Source organism: Triticum aestivum, chromosome 3A (genome assembly GCF_018294505.1).
Source record: "Triticum aestivum cultivar Chinese Spring chromosome 3A, IWGSC CS RefSeq v2.1, whole genome shotgun sequence".
Taxonomy (NCBI): domain Eukaryota; kingdom Viridiplantae; phylum Streptophyta; class Magnoliopsida; order Poales; family Poaceae; genus Triticum; species Triticum aestivum.
The window spans coordinates 44,955,310-44,978,759 of NC_057800.1; the positions used below are offsets into that span (position 1 = coordinate 44,955,310).

Below are 23,450 nucleotides of genomic sequence, written 5' to 3' on the forward strand. Positions count from 1 at the left end.
AAAGCACGCCTGGCCCACACCGACAGGGGAAAAGTCAAGGTTTTCTTCCCCGACTCGCCTCGCACCCCCCGCGCCCTCGGCCACCACTAGCTGTATCCCGGCGACGGCCGCCGCCCGACTCCGCTAGATAGCCATTCCCCGCCGGAAAATAGCAGCGCTTCACCACGGCAGCCCCTCCCACAACAGCTGGGCATTTCCGGTCGCAGTTTCCGGCCGCGGAGGCGCGGTTTAACGGCGGGTTCACGGCCACCGAGCGCAAGGTGTTCGGCGTTTTGCCCGTCTCGGCGATGGACTCGGATGAGGAGGAAGAGCTCACCGCGCTGCTGGAGGAGGAAGCCGCTGCCGACGTCCAGGAAGAAGAGCATCTGATGGTGCTCGCCGCCCTCGCCCAGCTGCTGGCGAGCAGTGAAAAGCCGCGGCGAGGTGGCTCGGCACCGGGGCAGGTGAAAGCAAAGAACCGGCATCGTCTGCAAGGCTACTGCATGCTCTACTCCGGCTACTTCGCCGATGCTCCACTTCATGGCGAGAGAACATTTTGGCGCCGTTATCGGATGAGCCGAAAGCTCTTCCTCAGGATTGTGAATTCCATCCGGGAGTTCGACAACTACTTCAAGTGCAAGATGGATTGCACTGGCGCTCTTGGATTCACCTTCATCCAGAAGTGCACGACATCGATGAGGATGCTTGCATATGGAGCTCCCAGTGATTCACTCGACGACTATGGGCGCATGGCCGAGTCCATCAGCATAGAGTGTTTCTACAAGTTTTGTCGGGCAGTGCTGGCAGTGTTTGGGCCACAATACTTGAGAACACCCAATGCGGAAGACACTGCTCAGATCCTAGCCCAGAATGCAGCAAGAGGATTTCCTGGGATGCTTGGAAGCATCGACTGCATGCATTGGAAATGGAAGAACTGCCCATTTGGTTGGCAGGGGATGTACAAAGGCGCCAAAGGCGGTTGTAGTGTGGTGCTTGAGGCAGTAGCCACACAGGACCTCTGGATTTGGCACTCTTTTTTTGGCATGCCAGGAACTCACAATGACATCAACGTGCTGCAGTGCTCTCCTGTTTTTGCCAAGCTCGTTGAGGGCCATTCTCCTCGGGTGAACTTCGAGATCAATGGGCACCAATACAACAAGGGGTACTACCTAGCAGATGGCATCTATCCGAGATGGTCGACATTTGTGAAGACCATCTCAAACCCTGTGCCAGGAGGCAAGAACGCCTGGTTTGCGAAAGTTCAGGAGGCTTGCCGGAAGGATGTCGAGCAGGCATTTGGTGTGCTCCAATCTCGATTCGTTGTTGTTCGGTACCCCGCTCAGACCTGGTCGAAAGATCAAATGTGGGAGATCATGACTTGCTGTGTCATCTTGCACAACATGATCATCGAGAGCGAGCAAGAAGACCCAGTGTTTGACACTGAACCATACTACAGGCAGGGTCCTCTAGCCGAAGTTGATCACCAGCTACCGGCAACTTGGACTGCCTATCTCAGTATGCGTCAGGAGATCCGAGACCCACAGGTGCATCATCAACTGCAGAAAGATCTGATTGAGTACCTATGGAGGCTCAAGAGGGACGCCGTGTGATGAAATACGAGTTTTTATTTGTTGAACTATATAATTTGTATTGAACTATTTGTTGTTGTACTATTTTGTTAAAGTATTTGATTTTTCTGTGATGAAATATGTGATAAGAAATAATTGTGTTGATAACTGAACGCCGATACACGGCGAAACCACGCCGAATATGGGATTATTCTCGCCCATATGGACCGTTTATTCGCCGAAATTGGGCTGCAAAGTGGGCCAATTTCGACGCTTGGGGGCGAGCTGGGGGCGACGACTGGGCGCAAAACCGCCCCCAGCACCGAGTGTATCGCCGGCTCGCCCCAGGGGGCGATTTTTATGCATCCTGGGGCCAACGGCTGGAGATGCCCTAACAGTTTAACGTTGCAAACGCATGATCAAAGTCCCGAGGCGTCAAGCGTTGAAGTCGAGGGTTCCCGAGGAGAATTCCTTCCCGAGGCCGTCTCCCCAGGTGCGACCTGCGACGGCTCGCTTCCTTGTCCTCCCAATACGAGGGCTGGCGGTACCTATGCCCAAGATATAAAGGAATATGACAGGACCCGTGCTTGACCACCTCACTCAAACTCAATAGCCCATACTACTACCTGGCTTGTTTCGGGCGCTCGCAAGAAATGGAGGCGCAGCGAGACGCCGCCGCTAGGGACTGGTCGGAGCTGCCTCTTGACGCGCTGTCCTCGATCTTCATCAAGCTCGGTGCCGTCGAGATTCTCATGGGCGCCGGTCTTGTGTGCCACTCGTGGCTCCACGCGGCCAAGGTTCTGCCCGATCTGTGGTGTAAGACAATAGGCTTTGGGGGGAACCGGCACAACCCTCTAGGGGTGGCCTATCACATATATATATAATGAGGTGGTATACAACGTTACAATATACACATGTAAATACAGTCTAACACCCTCCCTCAAGCTTAGCCACTTTCTAATGAATCTAGAAGGGTAAGATTGCGCCTGCAAGTCTCAAACTGTGGCAAAGGCAATGGCTTGGTGAAGATGCCAGCAAGTTGATCCTTGGAAGAAATAAACTTGATCTGTAGTTGCTTCTGAGAGACACGTTCACGCACAAAGTGATAGTCAACTTCAATGTGTTTCGTTCGGGCATGGAATACCGGATTTGCAGAAAGGTATGTAGCACCGATGTTATCACACCAAAGAACAGGAGGCTGTGATTGGGGTATACTTAACTCCTGAAGCAAGGACTGTACCCAGATGATCTCTGATGTGGCATTGGCCACAGCCTTATACTCAGCCTCAGTACTGCTACGCGAGACAGTAGCCTGTTTCCGAGCACTCCAGGCAATCAGGTTAGAGCCAAAGAAGACAGCATAACCCCCCGTGGATCGCCTGTCATCCGGATTGCCAGCCCAGTCTGCATCAGAATATGCTGAAAGACAACCAGAGTCAGACGGACGAATATGCAAACCATGAGCCACCGTGAAACGAATATAGCACAAAATCCGCTTAACAGCAGACCAATGAGTGTCACGGGGTGACTGCAGATACTGGCAGACTCAGTTAACAGCATAGGAAATGTCTGGTCGCGTGATTGTCAAGTACTGGAGCCCACCAATAATACTCCTGTACTCTGTCGCATCAGAAGAAGAAAGAAGCACACCATCAACAGCATTGAGCTTATCAGTGGTAGACATGGGTGTAGTCGTCGGTTTGCACTTAAGCATCCCAGCTCGCTGCAACAAATCCAGAGAGTACTTCTTCTGCGTCATAACAAGGCCAGCAGCACGAGAAGTAACCTCCACACCAAGAAAGTAATGAAGCTTCCCAAGGTCCTTGACCGCAAAATCAGCACCAAGTGAGCGAACAAGCGCAGTAGCAGCCGACTGAGAGGAGCTGGCCAAAATGATATCATCTACATAGACCAACAAGTACATAGTAACCTCAGGCCTTTGAAGAAGAAACAATGAGGAGTCAGCAGTTGATGATGCAAAACCATGAGCACGAAGAGCCATTGCAAGACGAGCATGCCAAGCACGAGGAGCCTGCTTCAGACCATAAATTGCCTTGGACAGACGACAGAGATGATCAGGGCGATCCGGATCAGAGAAACCCGGAGGCTGGCGCATGTAAACCTCCTCCACCAAGACACCATGAAGAAAAGCATTTTGAACATCAAGCTGACGAAGAAACCAACCTCGAGTAACAGCCAGAGAGAGAAGAAGTCTGATGGTAGTAGGCTTGACCACTGGACTGAAGGTGTCTTCATAGTCAAGTCCAAAACGATGTCGAAAACCACGAGCAACCAGACGAGCCTTATAGCGCTCAATGGACCCATCAGAATGCCTCTTCACTTTGAAAACCCATTTGGAATCAATGACATTTACCCGTGATTGTGGAGGAACAAGAGTCCATGTCTGATTGCGAAGAAGCGCTTGATACTCTTGCTCCATGGCCTCTCTCCAATGAGGAATGCGCATAGCAGCTTGATACGTGCGTGGCTCAGAGGATGGATCTGCGAGAGCAGCAGACATGCACGCCGCTAACCAAGCAACTGTGCCATCGTGACGTTGCTTAGGCTGAAAAATGCCACTCCGACTGCGCGTATGTGGACGTAGAGCAGCAGCAGGAGCCGGCGGAGGCGAAGGTGACGGAGACGTGACGGTCGCCGGAGATGCAGGAATCACCTCAGGCGAGCTCGGGACAGACGACTCCGGGCTGCATGGCGAAGACTGGCCCGACGACAGGGGCTCAGAGGCCATGGGCGAACCGAGAGTGGGCGAGGCCAGCTCCGGTGACACCGGCCCAGACGGCCTTGGCGAGGCGAGAGCAGGCGAGGCCGGCCCTGGTGAGAAGGGCCCAGACACCCTGGGCGAGGCAGGGGCGGGCGAGGCCAGGCCTGGTGATGACTGCCCCGACGCCCTGGGCGAGACGGGGACCGGCCCAGTCGGCGGGGTTGCAGGGTGCAACGATGGCGAAGGCAGCCTAGAAGCCAGAGGCGACCGGGCCAGGACGTCGATCGGCCGTGCATGAGCACGGAAACCGAGGCCATGCAGGGGCGCCATGTGCTCCTCATGCACAACAGAAGGTGCCGAGGATGAAGGCGATGGCGACGAAGAGGAAGATGGCACTTCCAGAATCTCCAAACGAGCCCCACGACCAGTGCCTGCACCATGGTTAGGCAACAATAGAGGAGAATATGCAACATCATCAAATTGGTCAGAAGCAACAGAGGATGAATGCATGACAGGTGGCTCGGTAGTGGACACAGGGAGTTTGGCAAAGGGAAAAACATGCTCATCAAACACAACATCCCGAGAGATGTAGACACGATTAGTGGGCACATGAAGACATTTGTATCCTTTATGAAGAGAGCTATAACCAAGAAAAACACACTTCTTGGAACGAAACTCGAGCTTACGCTTGTTATATGGACGGAGATGGGGCCAGCAAGCACACCCAAACACCTTGAGAAAGGTGTAGTCCGGTTGTTCATTAAGGAGAACTTCAATGGGAGTCTTCATATTCAAAACACGAGTGGGAGTACGATTGATGAGAAAACATGCAGTGGTGAAAGCATCACTCCAAAAACGAAACGGAACAGATGCATGGGCCAAAAGAGTCAGACCAGCTTCAACAATGTGACGATGCTTACGTTCTACTGAACCATTCTGCTGATGTGTATGTGGACATGCTAAACGGTGAGTGATCCCAAGCGACTGAAAGAAGGACTTGAGGTTGCGATACTCGCCACCCCAGTCCGACTGAACATGAACAATTTTGTGCTTGAGAAGGCGTTCAACATGTTTTTGGAACTGAACAAAAATGTCAAACACATCAGATTTACGTTTGATAAGATAAAGCCAGGTAAAGCGGCTGTAAGCATCAACAAAACTGATATAGTAATTATGACCACTAACAGAAGTCTGAGCAGGACCCCATACATCTGAAAACACAAGTTCTAAAGGATGTTTCACCTCACGACTGGACTCCGAAAAAGGAAGTTGATGACTCTTCCCCTGCTGACAAGCATCACACACTGCTACATCTTTATTACTAGACACACTAGGAAGCTCATGATGACGCAAAACATGCCGGACAATAGGTGTGGCCGGGTGACCAAGACGAGCATGCCACTGTGATGGAGATACCCGAACTCCACTGAAGACGCGAGCGACGCCAGGATGCTCCAGACGATAGAGACCTTGGCAGAGCCGCCCACTAAGAAGAATGTCCCTCGTGCCCCGATCCTTAATAAAAAGATCAAAAGGATGAAATTCACAAAGCACATTATTATCACGAGTGAGTTTAGGAACTGAAAGAAGATTACGTGTCACAGATGGAACTCAAAGAACATTGCGAAGTTGAAGACTCCTATTGGCATGTCTAGTGAGAAGTGATGCTTGACCAATATGAGAGATGTGCATACCTGCTCCATTGGCGGTGTGGATCTTGTCGGAGCCATGGTAGGGTTCACGAGTGTGAAGCTTCCCCATCTCACTGGTCAGGTGCTCTGTCGCCCCAAAGTCCATGTACCAGTGAGGATCAATGGAGTAGGACTGAGTGTGTCCCTGTGGCTTCTGCGGCGGCGGACGATCAGCCATGGCGACCTGACGAGCAAAGTTGCGTGTATCTTTCCCGTCATTGCCGAGACCAAGAAAACCCTGCTGGAAGCACTTGTGACACTTCGAGGCCTAGTGCTCATCGCGACCACAAAGCTGGCACACACGTGGACCGCCAGCCCCTGGTAGCGTCGCAGTAGGAGGAGGGGCCGAGGCGGGTGGTGGTGACTGCCCCGAAGGAGCCCTGGATGAAGCAGAGGAGCGACCACCCTTGGTGGCGGCGTTTGCCGAGAGGGCGCCGTTGCCCCTGGATCGGCGCGTCTCGACTCGTTGCTCAGTAAGCAGGAGGCGTGAAAAGACCTCGTGTGCTGGCATGGGCGTGGAGTTGCCCCTCTCATTGATGATCTCGACTAGGGCGTCATACTCCTCATCAAGACCATTGACAATAAACGAGTTGAACTCGGAGTCGGTGAGGGGCTGTCCAATGGAGGCCAGCGTGTCGGCGAGACTCTTGACTTTGTTGTAGAACTCAGTGGCGGTGGAGTCAAGCTTCTGACACTCTCCAAGTTGGCGACGGAGCCCAGATACACGAGCCTGCGACTGTGCCGCAAACGAGCGCTCAAGAATAGTCCATGCCTCGTGGGACGTCTTGGCGAAGACAACAAGCCCAGCAACGGCCGGAGAGAGCGACCCCTGGATGGAGGAGAGGTTCGCCTGATCCTGCCCTGTCCAGACACGGTGAGCCGGATTATAGACCGGACCGTGCACGCTGTCAACCAGCGCAGGAGGGCAAGGGAGAGAGCCGTCGACATAGCCAAGCAGATAGTGACTCCCAAGAAGCGGAAGAACCTGCGCGCGCCAGAAGATGTAATTGTCCGACGACAACTTGATGGTGATGAGATGGCCGAAGTGAAACGGCGGCGGCGGTTGCGATCCCATCGAGGAGACTGGCTGAGGTGAGACCACCGTGAAGACAGTCAGAGGGGCAGCCGGCGCGGTGACAGAGGGCGCGATGGCCGCGGTTGACGCCGCGAAGCCTGCCAGCGCGACGTCCTCCGCCACCAGCGGCGCAGTGGCCGAGGGCGCGATAGCCGCGGTTGACGGGGCGGCGGCGGTGTGGGCCACAAGCGCCTGCCCGAGCGAAGTAGCAGCCGGCGGGAGCGCGAAGAGGGAGCCGACGCTCCGTGTCCCGATCGGCGCCTGAAGGGAGGCGGCATCCAGCGGCCTCGAGAGAAGTGCCGCGAGGGAGGCCGGCAGAAAACCGGTGGCGGTGGAGCCGGACGCAGCGGCGGACGTCATAGCAGTCGGGCGACGGCGACGGCGGGCGCGGCGGCGGCGGCGGTGTCGGCGGCGGCGGCGGCGGTTTAGGGTTTTTAGGCGGAAGCGGACGTAACCTAGCGTGATACCATGTAAGACAATAGGCTTTGGGGGGAACCGGCACAACCCTCTAGGGGTGGCCTATCACATATATATATAATGAGGTGGTATACAACGTTACAATATACACATGTGAATACAGTCTAACATGTGGAGATCCGTGATCATGGTGCGTGACGCCGTGGTAGCTGACAAGGACGAAAGCGCCCTGTGCGCAATGGCGAAGGTGGCGGTGGACCGCTCCGACGGACAGCTCAAGGTGTTCTTGGCCAAGCAGTTTGTCACGGATGAGCTCCTCAACTACATAGGGGACAGGTACATCAGTCTCTACCCCTTGTTCAAATTACATGCGTGTGATCCGAACGTGCGCGCGTCACTGAACTCATATTGGTTCGATCTTGGCATGCAGGTCGCCTTCCCTGAAGAGCCTTGGCCTCATATCCTGCCCCGACGTCACCAACCAAGGGTTCACCCATCTGACAACCAGGTCCCCGCTGCTAGAAGACCTCGTGCTTGTCAACTGTCGTAACGTCGGCGGCGACGCGTACGAGGCCACCGGCGTGGCATGCGGAGCAACCCTGAAGCGTCTCGTGCTGCGTAAAGGGTGGTATGACCAGAGAGGCGGCGCGCTTGGAATCGCGACGATGCGCGAGCTGCGGGACCTTTCTCTCGTCGGCAGCGACATCACCACGGACGAGCTGGCGGCCGTCGTCGACGCCTGTCCTCACCTGGAGCGCCTCCGCGTGAACGACTGCTACAACGTCGTCGTGGACGACGACCTGCGAGCCAAGTGCGCCGGCATCAAGGACCTGACGCTCCCCTCTGTGCAGGACGCGCAGGCGAGGTACTACCTTGACGACTATGATGAGCCGTTGAGCAGTCGCGATGTCGATGGTTGGGGCTCTGACTAAATTTACGCGCCGATTCGTTCATGGCGGCCGCGTGCAGTTTACATGTATCGTAGTAGTACCGTAGTACTCCTGAAAGACAATGTAGTATCATCACGTTGCTACTTAATGTTCTTATCCAGTGTGATCGCTGTCATTGATTGATGTTCGTTTGGTCAAGATTGATGAATTCGAAACTTCATGTGTGCATGTTCCTGACATACTACACCGCTGCTATTCTAATCATAATGTAGTACAAAACAGGTGCACCAATGTGTTCCAGCTAGCAAGTTCATCCTACTAGCTAATACCAAACCAGTGTAAACCAGAAGCACCAATGCCCATGCACTCCAGGATGCAGGCCAAACTTAATTGTCTTTGTGTGAACCAAACCAGATTATCTTAACTTGATAACTTATGTGAACCGGATGCAGGACTGACCAGATGTATCTTCAGTTATGTGAGTTAGATATCTTTGTGCCTTATGTCCTTTTCAAAAAAAATTCTTTGTGCCTTATGTGCTGTGGGATGCCCCCTCTGGTATTCTTTGTTTCCACAAAGTAAGGCCTCTCATCTCGTAAGTCCAAGATCAGATCATTGTCCCCTTTTAATTCATTTGGTTGATCAAACGCATACGAAACATTTTGTTCAGAGTTTGAGATGAGACTTTTTGGGACAGAGAAGGTTTGCTTGTGTTAACATAGTAAAGTGTGTATTCAGAACATAGGTGATAATCTAAGAGTATAGAAACAAAGTGACTGATGCAAACATTTTTTTCAGGCACCTTTTTTTTATGAATATATACTTGCTCCCTTCATCATGTCATTATTTTTGGCGAGTCTGCATGTTGCTTAGCCGATCGAAAGCCTCATGATGGGCCTTTTTCTTGCCATATAGATGTCGTCCTTGTATTTCTGGTGATGCTACAAGCCTAGTGTATCTGTACATTATCGTTGCAAGTGGCAGCATATATGATATCATATTTGTACCGCCCTTGTAGCTGTCATGAGGCACAGAAAATCAAACGCATGCATCTAAATAGCCCATACACTATAATATAGAGTAATGTATAACTTGCCTTCTAGCCCTGCAAAGAAAATAGCACTTACTAGCTTTTAGTTCAATTTAAATCATGAACATATTTATTTCTAAGAAAGAATGAAATGTGGGAGTGGATTAAATCCTAAAGAATAATAAATCTAAAAATATATCGACAAATTACACATAACTTAAACAAAACTTACACTCTTCCATACTCTGCAAAACAAGCGTACTATAAGTATAGTGAAATTTGAATAATAATTAGGATTTAAGTGTATTAATTATAAATGAATTCCATGTTAATCCCCTAAAACAAATTAAGTAGTAACATGATTGCAACAAAGAACCATCGCTTACACAGAGAAAATCCAACAGTCAAAAAAAATGAATAAGCAAAAACAAGATGACACATTAGCACAAGTCAAAAAATAGACATCTTTTCTCGTGCCAATCAATTTTTTTACCCATAAACAAATACTTATAAAATATGAACTAGAATAATATACTACATAATGTCTAATCTATAAATGTGAAGTTAACAAAGATAGAATCGTGAAAGCGGTGTTACCTGGAATAAAACCAAAAATGGAAATGAAAATACAACAACATTTATTCTAAGGAAGAAAGAATTAAGGGATTGGTATTACCCTAAAAGAAGGAAAGAAAATAAAAACATAATTAAAAAGGCCAAAAACAGCTTTAAAAAGTAAATAGCACTGAACTAGTACAAATTGAGATCGTGAACAAACACACAAAAGAACACATATATTTTAAGAAAGAATGACTTATGGGAGTGGTTTAATCCTAAAAGGACAATCAATTTTAAAATAAAATTTAAATTATACAACTATGCTTACCATGGTAAAATTACAGAGACTTAATGTCAAACTCTTTTCTTATATGCAAAAATTAGAATATATCAATAAATTACACAAAACTTGCACTCTTCCATATTGTGCAATACAAGGATAATTTAGTAGAATTTTAATAACTACTATCATTTAAGTGGAGTAATTAAAATAAATTTCATTTTATGTCCCTAACGCAAATTAAGGAGTGTCCGCTTATACACAAAAAATACAACGGTCAAGTTGAATAAGCAACAACAATGAAATTAGGTCAAAAAATTAGCGCGATCAACTAAGATGATTTTCCTGGGCACCTTTTTTACCACTAAAAATACATTTAAATTATTAAATAAAACGAAAAATAGAATTTAAAATATAAATTTCAGTCTAAGGAAGATAGAATCAGGAAAGTGGTGTTGCCTGGAATAAAACAAAAACAAAACAGAAATTAAAATAAAGCAACATTTATTCTAATCATAAACGAATTAAAGGCATTGGTATTACCCTAAAGAAGAAAGGAAATGAAAAAAGAATTAAAAAGGTGAAAAACAATTTTTTAAATGAAATAGAAGTTAGCTTTTGGTACAAATTTAGCTTATGAACAAAACAAAAAAATATCAAGAAGAATGACTTATGGGAGTGGTTTAATCCTAAAAATAATGACAAGAAATTTGCGAATAAAAATATATTATACAACTATGCCTACCATGGTCAAATCACAAAGACTTGTTGTCAAACTCTTTTATTATACACAGCAACTAGAATATATCAATAAATTGCACATAAACTACACAAAACACGCACTCTTCTATATTGTGCAAAGCAAGCATAAATAGTGCAATTTTAATAATAATTATGATTTAAGTGAATTAACTAAAAATGAATTCTATTTTAATTACCTAACACAAATTAAGTACTTATCGCTTATATAGAGAAAATCCAACGATTTAAAAAATGAGTAAGCAACAAGAAAAAGCAGGTCGAAACATTAGCACAAGAGAGAAACATGTTTTTTCTAGTGGTAGTCACCTTTTCTACCACTAACAAAGACATATAGAAATATTAACTAAAAATATAATTTAAAATAGAAATTTCAATTCAAGGAAGAAAGAACCGTGACATCGATGTTACCTGGAACAAAAATAAAAACAAAAAGGAAAAGGAAAATAAATTAACATTTGTTCTAAGGAAGAATGAATTAAAGGCATTGCTATTACCCTAAAAAAGAGGAAAATGTTAAAAAGGCCAAAATAGTACTTAGCTTTTAGTACAAATTTAGATTATGAACAAAAACACAGAAGAACATATTTTTCTAAAGAAGAATGGCTTATGGGAGTGGTTTAACCTTAAAAAGTGAGTGTGTTCATGAATATGGCTTTCAAAAAATAAAATACACACACCATGCGCGCATGCACGCAAGTACAATCAGGTACGCACAATATTGTTAGGCTAGACAGCTACAGCGGACTGCTCTAGTAGCTAAGACGTGGGTTGTTCCCAAGTATACAAAACAAATCGACTGAGACTAAATAAATTATCAGATAACTGAAGGATAGCAAAAGGGCATGATAAAATCTCTGCATTCTTGGAGCCGGAAACATATTGGATCCATTCCTAAAAAATAAGTGGGCCAGGAAAAGAGTGGATGCATAGTAGAAAAGAAATGACAAGGAAGCAAATGTTTAGACGAAAAAAGAGTTATGAGAAATGGATGGGCCTCCCTTTCTTCATAGGAATAGAAAATCATAAAAGATGAGGTGAGATTTACCTCAGTTCCTATAGAAAAAAAAAGATGTTATTGATTCATAGAATAGGAAAAAAAATTCATTAGATCTGAGCTATTTTTTTTACTTTGAAATGTAAAGGATAGGAAACAATCCTATATTGGAATATGAATCCATACCTACAAATCAAAGGGCTCTAAAGAAAAAAAATCTATAAAAATTCTTCCATATAGATTTTTTTTTATAAAATTCCTAAAAACCAAAGGAGGGTTTCATTACTTTTGAAAGAAAAGAGGATGTGGAAACAAAGAGTGTTGAGTGGCTTATATGTGGAGACGAAATAGTAGTTATTTTCATAGGAACGCTTGTTGGATGGCAAAGAAAAATAAGATAACTACGCTGAAGGTAAGTGATGGAATCAATCTTCTTGATGCTCCATTTTGAGCCAATAAAATCCACCGTTTGTTGAAAAGGGGTATCTCTAGCCGAACACCTATAATTTAGCCCCTCAAATACCTTCACAAATCTTAACTCCAATATGTAGATCTAGCGCCTTCGCATAATATCGTTGCGTGATGCCGTTGGGACGTTGCAACATGTCCTGTCGGTGCACTACCATCACGGTTCTTCGGAGTGGAGCTCAACTGCAACGCATAGAGTGGAGCTCAAAGGTTTTCATAGTGATGATGGTAACGACAACGGCTAGGGGTTGGGCCAGGCTGCATTCGGTGGAGGGTGACCACAGTTGCTTGTAGTTGCCGGAGTCCTTAAACTTCATATGAAAGTGAAATACAAATTTGTGGAACTTGTGAGAACTTTTGAAAATTCTGAAAGTTCATTTAAAAGTTTGGGGAAAATGGGGAAGTTTCCTTTGTGAAATTTGGCAAAAAAAATTAAAGTTTATTTTCTGAAAGTTCGACCAAGCCTCTGTGAAAGTCTTCCTTTCCGAAAGCTCACCAAAGAGTTTTGAAACTCCAATTTCTAAAAGCCTAACCATATGTTTATATAATTTCCTTTTCTGAAAGCTTCACCCAAAATCTTGTGAACTTGTTAGGTATTTTTATTGTATATAGTAATAAAAAACTTTAAGAATTGTATACAGTGCAAATAGGAAAGCCCACACACAGAGAGAAGGGGGGAGCTTGGTCCAACTAGAGTACCACTTTGGTTGAAGATTTCATGTTGTGGCCACAAGCCAAAGATGAAGAACATTATGGGAAGGGGAAAGCGAGCTTTGCGGTCCAGGCTAAAATGATCGGAATGTCCTTCAACTTTGCTCTGAGAAAAATGTGTTAATAACTAGTGATAGATTTGAGCGTTTGATGCACATGGACGATCTCAAATGGTACATACGATTATAAATTCAAAGAAAATAGTTCAAAATAATTTATTTCAAATAACATGATGCAAATTATTTCACATCATCAAAAATGTTCTTGCTATAGTAGTCTTTCCTGTCCAACATTGTACAATGCAATAGTAGTACTACAATTTTACACAAGCTCCCTCTGAAATCTGATTATATATATCCAGCTCAAAGGGCATTGTAGTCTTTTCGCCCTGCCAACACGGGGCTTGCTGGCGAGTGTCGATTCCGCCGTCACCCCCCAACGACCCGCCTCAATGGACCCGACCCAACAGACCCGCGCAGCGGCGGCGAACCGGCCGAGCCGTAGCGTGACGAGCCGCCGGAGACGGCCTGAGTAGGTTAGGGTCGGCGGTGCGGGGTGCTAGCCGGCGACGGAGGAGATGCCGTGGTGCGGGGTGTTCGGAGGGATGGCCGCGCTGGCGACGGGGGCCGGGGGTTGCCGGAAACGTCGTTTGGGGCCAGGGCCAGCAGGTCGACGAGCGGGCGTGCCTGGTAGTGGTGGAGGCGGGCGGGGATGGAGGTGGGGTCGGGTGTGCTCGAGCGCATCTCATTCAGGTTTCTTTCAGCTTCATGGTGAAAAATATTACTGCACATTCGCAAGTTTTTTGCACAATTGTTGGGCTTGGCATATATAGAGATTGAACAAACTGTGTTCATTTTGATTTTGTGTCCAGATGACCGCAGAGCTTAAGTTTCAAGCCATTAAGGCCAAAATGGATGCAGCTGACCGCTTCAAAGGACAGATACAGAGTACTGGTCCATATGCGCACCCCACTGATGTGGGAGCCCTTCGATCCAAATCATGACGACGCGGTGGTCAGCCTCGAGATTTTGACGGAGGTCTGAAAGATAACTCTTGAATCTCATGTTTAATTAGTTTAGAGTTACAGTGTCCAGGTGTTTGTTAGGAAGCATCTCCACTTGACATTTCGACTGCCATTTGCAACAGAATCACAACCAAGCTGTTCCCTTGTGCCAATCTGGAACCAGGAATTAACATGGATCTAGTCCTCCAGCTACTCTCATCCATGGCATGGTAGTACAAAATGATGTCCTTATCCTGGCAGTAGCTTTCTGTTCTCTTGACTGGCTGACTGGTCACAAATTGTTCCACTTGCTACATAGCATAAACAACCCTATGCTTTCGTGAAACAATGACTTTCCGGTGGACAATAGAGGTTTAAGCTAAGTGGTTTATGACCGGGAGACGGGAGTAGAGTAGCGTGATTAATCTGCATCGTGCTAATGTGATCTTGACGAAATAACAAAAATATTTTCTTCTTTTGTCTGAATAGTTCATAGTTTCCTAGTATGCCATGTTGTGAGTGTGGCGAGTTTCTACGAAAACATGTATGTACGGAATTGAAGTAACATTATAGATGTTACACATTTGTAGCTTTATAATAAAGTTTTATTCCCTGCAGTTGTGCTATGGACATGGAAAATCAGTATAGACCTTTCTGTAGATGCCAAAATGTATGTAGTCTTTTGGAGTGATAAAAATCAAAGACTGTGAGATGTTTGTCTTTATGTGTACAAGAGACCATTCAATATTTATTCTTTGGCTATCATTTGTCCTGAGTTGCTTGGCGTGCTGTTTATTTTCTGTGTCCGTGGCTTTGTTCTTTCTTCCCGCACGAGCTCGGCCTTCCTGTTCAGGTAACCATTCATCATCCTCCTTCTTTTCGAGCTCCTTATCCTACTTGATTCGGTTGGATATGCTCTGTGTGTACAGTCTCGGGCTTAAATCTGTGAAGGGTTCCAATATTGGCAGTTTCCGCTCCTAATTTGGCCACAGGGTTCCCCCGAGCTTAGTTCATTCATCTACGACCCCACCTACTATGTATTTTGGAGTGGGAACATTTGGCGTTTTCCTTCTTAGATTGTTTGGTTTTGTTAGACTATAAAGTATGATCTCCAACCTAGCAAGAAGAGTAGATCTGCATTTAGGGGAAACGTCAAAAATAAAAGGCAAGTTGGCCGCAATTTCTTTTCTAGATGTAGAATGAACATTCAGGACGGTTGCTCCATGTTTTTTTTTCTTTTGGTGTGACTTCTTCATCCACAAATATGTACTAGTACTTCTTACCTTATTTCTTTCTTAAACTTCTCCTTTATACACGTTATAGTAACATGATGGATCTCCCCCTGTGAGATATATATACTTCTGTTTAGATAAATTTTCGCAATCATTTTTTCTTATTCGTACTACTGTTGAAAAGAAATTAGTAATGAGCATTTGTCTATTTATATCTTCTTGTACAGTTTCCAACTTTTGGTGATACCAGGAACTTCGATTTGCGAAAATTCTTGCAATTATTAGCAGTGTTCTCTTACTCAGACACGTGGATGCTCTGCCTTTTATCTATTGTTCATATTGCCACTATTTAATTTACTGAATTTAGCTTTTTTTTTCCTGCGATTACAGGTTCTATGGCTCTCTAGGCGTGAGTTCTTTACTGAACAATAATACTATCCTAAGTTCCTCTATTTTCCTGACAGTTTCTTGCTCCAAATCCTATCAAGAAAATCACCATGTTCTTGCTCTATGCAGCTGCCCCTAGAGATATCTTGTAGCAAGTTGATGTAATTGAGTCTCCAAACTTTTGATCCTGGTACACCAACCATGACAATGGCATTCCCAACCCTTCCAGTTAGCCTTACATGCCTCACACTGTTAGTTCTCTTGTCGATTGCCCTGGCGACTGATAACAACTCCACGGCCTCTGGCCTCATCCTCCTAAATTGCGGAGCATCAAGCCAAAACATTGATGATAGTGGTCGTACATGGGACGGGGACGCCAGCTCCAAGTTCGCGCCACCAGTGAAAGGAGTTGCAGCCAGTGCTTCATACCAAGACCCTTCACTCCCCTCCAAGGTCCCTTATATGACTGCACGCATCTTCACTTCAAATTACACCTATTCCTTCCCTGTCAGCCCAGGCCGCATGTTCTTACGCCTCTACTTCTATCCGAGTGCTCACGGAAACTATGCTGTCTCAGATGCCTTCTTCAGTGTCATGACACGGAATATTGTCCTCTTAAATGACTTCAATGCTTCGCAAACAGCTCAGGCGATCATTTCTGCCTACCTTGTGTGTGAATTCTCGGTGAATGTTTCTTCAGGTAGCTTGAACCTCACCTTTACCCCATCAGCACATCACACTGGTTCTTATGCATTTGTGAATGGCATTGAGATTGTGCCCACGCCTGACATCTTCACAACACCTGACACAACCTTTGTCAGCGGTGATAACATTTCTCCATTCTCATTCGACGTTGACACGAGCCTCCAGACTATGTACCGGCTCAATGTCGGGGGCCAAGACATTTCCCCAAAAGGTGACTCGGGCTTTTACCGCTCCTGGGCCAATGACGCCCCGTACATATCTGGTGGCTCTGGCGACCTTGTCGAAAGATGATAATTTGACTATCAGTTATACATCCAAAGTGCCGAATTACACCGCCCCAGTTGATGTCTATGGTACAGCTCGGTCAATGGGGCCAATTCCACAGATCAACCTGAATTACAACCTTACATGGATTTTACCGGTTGATGGGGGTTTCTTTTACCTCCTAAGGTTCCATTTCTGTGAGATTCAGCATCCCATTACCAAGGTGAATCAGAGGGTGTTCTTCATATATATCAACAACCAGACAGCGGCACAGCAAATGGATGTCATCGTCTTGAGCGGAGGAATCGGTAGAACATTATACACAGACTATGTTATCATGTCTACTGGTTCCGGTCAGGTAGACATGTGGATTGCACTTCACCCTGATCTCTCAGTTAAACTAGTGTATTTTGATGCAATACTGAATGGTCTTGAGGTGTTCAAGCTACAGGGTTACGGAGTGAGCAATCTTGCCGGGCACAATCCTCCAATCCCACAAATTCCTGTGGATCCTAGTTGGCTATCTAGCGATGCAAGAAAACCCGAAGGTGACATGCAAGCAGCCATCAGCGGAACTGCAGGTGGTTTTGCTTTCATATTGATTGCCCTTTTCAGCACGTGTGTTATCTGCAGACGGAAGAAGGCTGCAAAGAGTTCTTGCAAGACCGACTATGGACATCGTCCTACTGAACGCAAAAAGTCTACATGTGATATCGTCCATCGTTTCTCATTTGCAGAAATTCAAGTTGCCACCAAAGACTTTGATGGAGCACTTATCATCGGCAGAGGCGGTTTCGGGAATGTCTACATCGGCGATATAGATGGAGGGACAAAGGTGGCGATCAAGCGATGCAATCAGAAATCCCAACAAGGCTTTCATGAGTTCCAGACTGAAATCGAGATGTTGTGCAATTTCTGACATCGCCACCTTGTGTCTCTGATTGGTTACTGTGAGGAGAAGAATGAGATGATTCTGGTATATGATTACATGGCTCATGGAACATTGCGTGAGCATCTATACAACACCAGAAACCCACCACTGTCGTGGCAGCAGCGCCTTGAGATTTGCATCGGTGCAGCCCGAGGACTGCATTACCTCCACACTGGTGCAGAGCAAGGAATCATCCACCGTGACGTTAAGACTACCAACATCCTGTTGGATGATAGGTTCATGGCAAAGGTTTCCGACTTTGGTCTGTCTAAGGCTAGTCCAGACATTGACAACACCCACATGAGCACCGCTGTAAAAGGCACCTTTGGATATCTTGATCCGGAGTACTTCCGGCTGCAGCGTCTCACCAAAAAATCAGATGTGTACTCTTTCGGGGTCGTGTTGTTTGAGACCCTGTGTGCACGCCCTGTGATAAACACCAAGCTCCCCGAGGAGCAAGTGAGCTTGCGTGACTGGGCGCTATCTTGCCGAAAGAAAGGTGCACTCGAGGAGATCATCGACCCCCGTGTTAAGGAGGAAATCACCCTTGAGTGCTTCAGGATATTTGCAGAGATAGCGGAGAAATGTGTTGCTGATCGCAGCATAGATAGGCCATCAATGGGTGATGTACTCTGGAACCTTGAGGTCGCACTCCAGGTGCAGGATAGTGCAAGCTACAACAGCAGCTGTGCCGAGAGTGCGTCATCTCTTCAGATCACCGCGGTGGATTCAGACAGACCATCTACCAACTCAACAATTAGCGTTGCAGCACAGGAAGCCATATTTTCAGATATTGCACATCCAGAAGGCCGATAAAAGCAAACTGCAGGTCAGTATTTATTTTGTTTACAAGTTCATACAACTGATATTCTATTAGCTAGTCAACCTATATATTCAACATACTATCTTTGTTCTGGTGAGCTTGCATAATACTGTCAGTTAATTTAGTTTCCTTGTATTAGATTTTTCTCTCTGTCACTGACATTTCAAGATATGCCCCAGGTTGCTATTTTGTTATTCTGCTACAAGGTTGTTCAGTGCCTCAGTTATCTTGATGCAACAGTATTAACTACAGCTATCAAGGATAAAGGAAGGATCCACAATAGACATCTTACCTGATTTTAAGCACTCTCCCTTCTCCGAGTCAATGAAGAACTCATCAACAGTGTAATCAATCTAATTGGGGTGCCCAGTTGATATCTAGTGTCACCCTTTCTGATTCTCAGCGTCTTATCCAGCTTGTTGAGAGGCCACGTTTGCGATGACATGGCCAAGAAGCCGACGACGCCACTGAGGCACCATAGCCTCATCGGTGCTATGCGTCGCCAGGTATATGGAGCTAGTGGGGCCAGAATTACAGAGTGAATGGTAGACTTACGTTTTTTTAGATAGTATGCTTATTCCACAAAATTTCTAAGAATTGATTAATTCAATGCGCACCTACTCTCAAACTTTTTTACATTCAGTCAAACATTTTGTTCACCCATTCATTTTACATAATCTTGCAACTTTCGCATATTCTGTAATCATCGATTTTGCACTCGCATATTCATGTGTTTTCTTTATTGCTATGTTTTTAACTTTTTATTCATGTGACCCAATCACACCTGAAACTAAAATATACAGTTTGCACTTCCTGGAGTCCTCCAGCGAGCTGGTACAGTTTTTTGGTGTACCAGCACTTTTTAACTGTACTTATGGTAGCTACAGATATTGATTGTTTTGGAGTTTCTATTTGGTAAAAAGTTGTTTTTCCTTGGTCCAAGATCTTGGGACTTACTATCTTGTTATCAAAGTTCATATTAAGTGGGTAGTCACTAGCCTCACATAACTAGCACACTTCCATATATTTTCCACGGTGGTAATATTGACGATGTGAACTTGGTTGAAGTAGAAATGACAATATTCGTGGAAAACTTGACGAATCCGATGAAAAGGTTTTCCCTTGTTACAAGACTAGATAGGTGGCCTTTGCATGTATGCCGGGGGTGTCTTTGATTCGCCGGATTATGAAAATGTAGTGATAGGGAAAATTAAAAATATAATAGAAATGCATATGAAAACAGAGGATTAATGAAGACAAGAGTTTCATGAGGTTTCGTGTTAGAAACATTGAGTTGAGTCACTATAAACAGTCAAATTACAAGAATGGTATGATTAGAATATTTTCATAGCTTTTTTACCTTCGCCTCATTACCTGGATCTCCTGTTGACGGGATTTTTTTTGAAGTTGTTTTCCATCAACATCTAATAGAAGTTATTTACATCAAACTAAAGGAAAGGAAATAAAAACAGCTCCAAAGGGCTATCCGATGCCAGTCTTTTTCTACCAAGCATGGTGATAATCATGGGAGAGGAAACCTAGAGGACCAAGGAATCGATCCATTCATCCAGACTGTCCACATTCTTTGATTTAGTTCTGATCCTGGCCAGTAAAAGGTCATGTTTCAGCTTGAATTTCCATGATCTTACCGTAGGAGTTCCATTGTTAAAGATCTTTCAATTTCTTTGCATCCATATATTCCAACAACCCATAGTGATAATGAGCATAATTGGTTTGCACTGCCAACTATTGGCAATACCGAGACTTGCCAGTTATTGGCAACTTTATATGAGAGAGGCAAAACAACTCGTAGCCAACCAAGTAGTTGCCAATATTTGGCACAATGCCAAACATTGGCATGCCAATTTTTGACAACAAACCAATTATGCTCAATATATCCTATGGACAGAGACGCGTGAGATCTCATGCTATTTTTTATTTATTTCCATTCGATTGAACCAGATTGATGAACCGCGTCACCAGTGGAAACTTTCTGTTTCTACATGGCGGCTACATTCTTTCCCCTGCACTTGGGTCTCCTGTGATTTCACAGCTACCATGGTTCCCTCAGCATTATTTATTTGCTTTGCTACGCTGTTGCTCCAAACCAAGGAAAAGGAGGGGGGGGGGGGGGGGGTCTTCCGAACCCAATCCATATGTGGGATGAATATGGGGTGCCCGGATGCGTCCGCCATGTCAGACCGACGGGAGAGGCCCGCGCTAGAACCCGTCGGTCCAATGAACGCCTCCTTTGGTTCAGTGAGGACGCATTCATGGTGTCGCTCCAGCACGCCACACGAGGGGCCAAATATGGCTATTTAAGTCGGCGGCGAGGCAACCTAACCCCGTCCCCATTCCCATCCTCTCCCTCCTGTCTGTGTCGTTGTTGCTCCCTTCTCCCCTCTTCCACTTCCAATCTAAGCTCGTCGTACGCCTGCCGCCATGGTTTAACAAGCGACGTACTACAAGTTGTTGACCTTGGAGCTTTGGACGGAGATGCACGCCGTCGAGGCACTCTTCGAACTCCCCAAAGGAGGAGGTGTCGCCAGAGCAGGAGGAGGTGGAGACACTGGAGCAAGAGGAGGTGATGGCGTCGGACGAGGAGATGGAAGAGGCTAAGGTGTGGGAGGAGGAGTCGATGTCGGACGAGGAGGTGGAGGCGTCGACGCCGGAGCATGCCAGATTCCACATGGAGGACCCGCTGTCGGGGTTCAAGCTCGCCCAAGCAGAGGAGGCGACGGAGCAGCATGCCATCGTCAAGTCCATCCAGTCGGAGGTGGAGGTGGCGGCTAACTGCCGGCTTCATCCACAAGGTGGGTATGAAGCGTGAGTAGCTCTTCGCACACGAGGAGGCGTCGACATTTTGCCCGGCGGCCAATGACCATGATGTTGACGACTGCGGCCAGAAGGTCATCGATATGTCCAATGATGAGTAGTTAGTTTGCTAAATTTTAGCTATATATAGAGAGAGGTGAAATGGGACATTGCATTGCATGTAGTAGCATGAAAATGAGGATTATGGTTGCAATGACTAAGATGTGAGGCGCTGTGCCGCTTAAAATAAAGATCTTCGTTTGGCAGTTGCTTCAAAACCGTTTGCCCTCGGGGACGAAGGTCCTTAAGCGCAACGGTCCGGGTGATGGTGTTTGCCCCCTCTGTAGCATCCCAGAGATGAGCATTCACATCATGTTCTCCTGTACGGCGGCACGGGCGCTGTGGAGGTTTGTTCGGGAGGCACTCGGGCCCGACTGAGAGGCTGGAGACCTGGCCGAGTTCCTGCAGGCCAGGGCAACCCAGGCGGGTCGCAACCGCCGCCTTTTTTGGTTTATCTTCGCGGATTTGACGTGGACCCTTTGGACTACTCACAATAAAATGGTGATTGAGCAGATCTTCCCGCGTCGGACTTCTGACTCGTTTTTTAAATTTTTGGCTTTTCTATAGCACCGGCACCCGCTTGCTAGGCAGCGGGATCGCGACCGGCTAGGCGAGATGTTGGATGCGCTGGTGGCATCGGCGTGGCGTCTTTCTGCTCCATAGGCGTGCTTCGGAGTTTGCCACTCGGTAGCCTTTTTTATGTTTCTTTTTTGTTTCTTGGGCGTGCTTGTGATGTGACCCCAGCCGTCCGTTCATACTATTGCTCTTGGTACTTGGTTGTATGGATGTTTGCTTTATTTATAAAACGGGATAAAAGTTTAATTCAAGGAATGACTAAGATATGAGGGTTATCAGATTTTTTATTTTTTTTGCGCCTGGAAAGAGGGTTCGGATTTGTGAATTGCAGTTGTAGATGGTCTTACATGCATGTCAGCGCCGCCGGTAGGCTCCAACTGCACGTTTTGAGTCAAGACTAAACAGGCCAGTGATCTAAACTTGAATTGTATTTTCTTCGTCGTCGTCGTCCATGTGGGTGGATAGACGGGATCCAGATCATGCATGCATGTGTGACCCATCCTGGCCCCATGCATGCATGGCCCCGGTCGGTTACCATGCATTTCTGCCATGCCTCCCCCACCGCACCTTCACGCCATGGATGGGCGTACGTACCGATCATCATCGAAGATGTATGATGCCAGACTCACTTCGTCGTAACTAATTAACTTGCCAAACCGTTCGTCCACGTGCTTCGGTCAGCGGTCATCCCTAACAGTTCAAGATACTACACTAATACTCCCTCCGTTTCGAATTACTCGTCGTAGGTATGAATGTATCTAGATGTATTTTAATTTTAAATACATTCATTTTTGCAACGAGTAATTTGGAATGAAGGAAGTAGCACTTTAGTTAAGATCCAGTCCGCATCCGTATTACCGCATTAAAAACGGCCATCTTGATCGGCTGTAATGTTAAGCTTGCATGAGTCATGACCAGCGAATGATCATGCCAAGTACGCTCCGAGCTGGCCTGGGCAAAAGTCTAGACTCATACTACGAAATAAGATTTAGAAATGCTTTTCTTTTTTTGAGCTACGAACACGATAGTAACCATTATTAGGATTAAAAATAAGTTTTTTATACAGATTCATATATGAAGTACAAAGCACCTCAGACATAATAAAAATTACATCTAAAACACTGCATCGCCAAGCAACCATTACCGCTGCCAAAATGAGCTGCGGACACGGTATTATCGCCGTGTCCATGGCGTTGCACACGCACGGGAAGAAACCCTAACATTGTCGTGGTACTGGTGTCTTAAATCGACCTGAAGCGTCTGATGCTAAATCTCACCGTCCAAAAGAGACGACAGGAATCTATGTCAAAGCTCCATTAATTTTGTCCGGATGGACGAACTCAAGGACAATCAAAGCGAAGGCCGGAAGACCAACTTAAAGATAAAGCGCCGTCATCCTAGGAAAATAAACTCTAACCAAAACTACTAGCTAGAGTCGGGGGAAATACTAGGTGCTACCAACACTTAGATGATACCATGATACGGGCTTCTGGGCCGTTGGATCTCAGAT

General features: G+C 46.2%; 1 protein-coding gene and 1 pseudogene across 1 annotated transcript; both read left to right on the forward strand.

Annotated features, from left to right (window-relative positions):
• Window positions 1–2,200: 2,200 nt before the first annotated feature.
• Window positions 2,201–8,384, forward strand: LOC123056730 (putative F-box/LRR-repeat protein 23). The gene is made up of 3 exons (XM_044480021.1): window positions 2,201–2,344; window positions 7,616–7,788; window positions 7,883–8,384. The coding sequence occupies exons 1-3, from the start codon at window positions 2,201–2,203 to the stop codon at window positions 8,382–8,384; spliced, it is 819 nt and encodes a 272-aa protein (XP_044335956.1).
• A 5,203-nt stretch (window positions 8,385–13,587) lies between these two features.
• LOC123060131 (receptor-like protein kinase FERONIA) lies at window positions 13,588–19,176 on the forward strand (annotated as a pseudogene).
• Window positions 19,177–23,450: the final 4,274 nt, after the last annotated feature.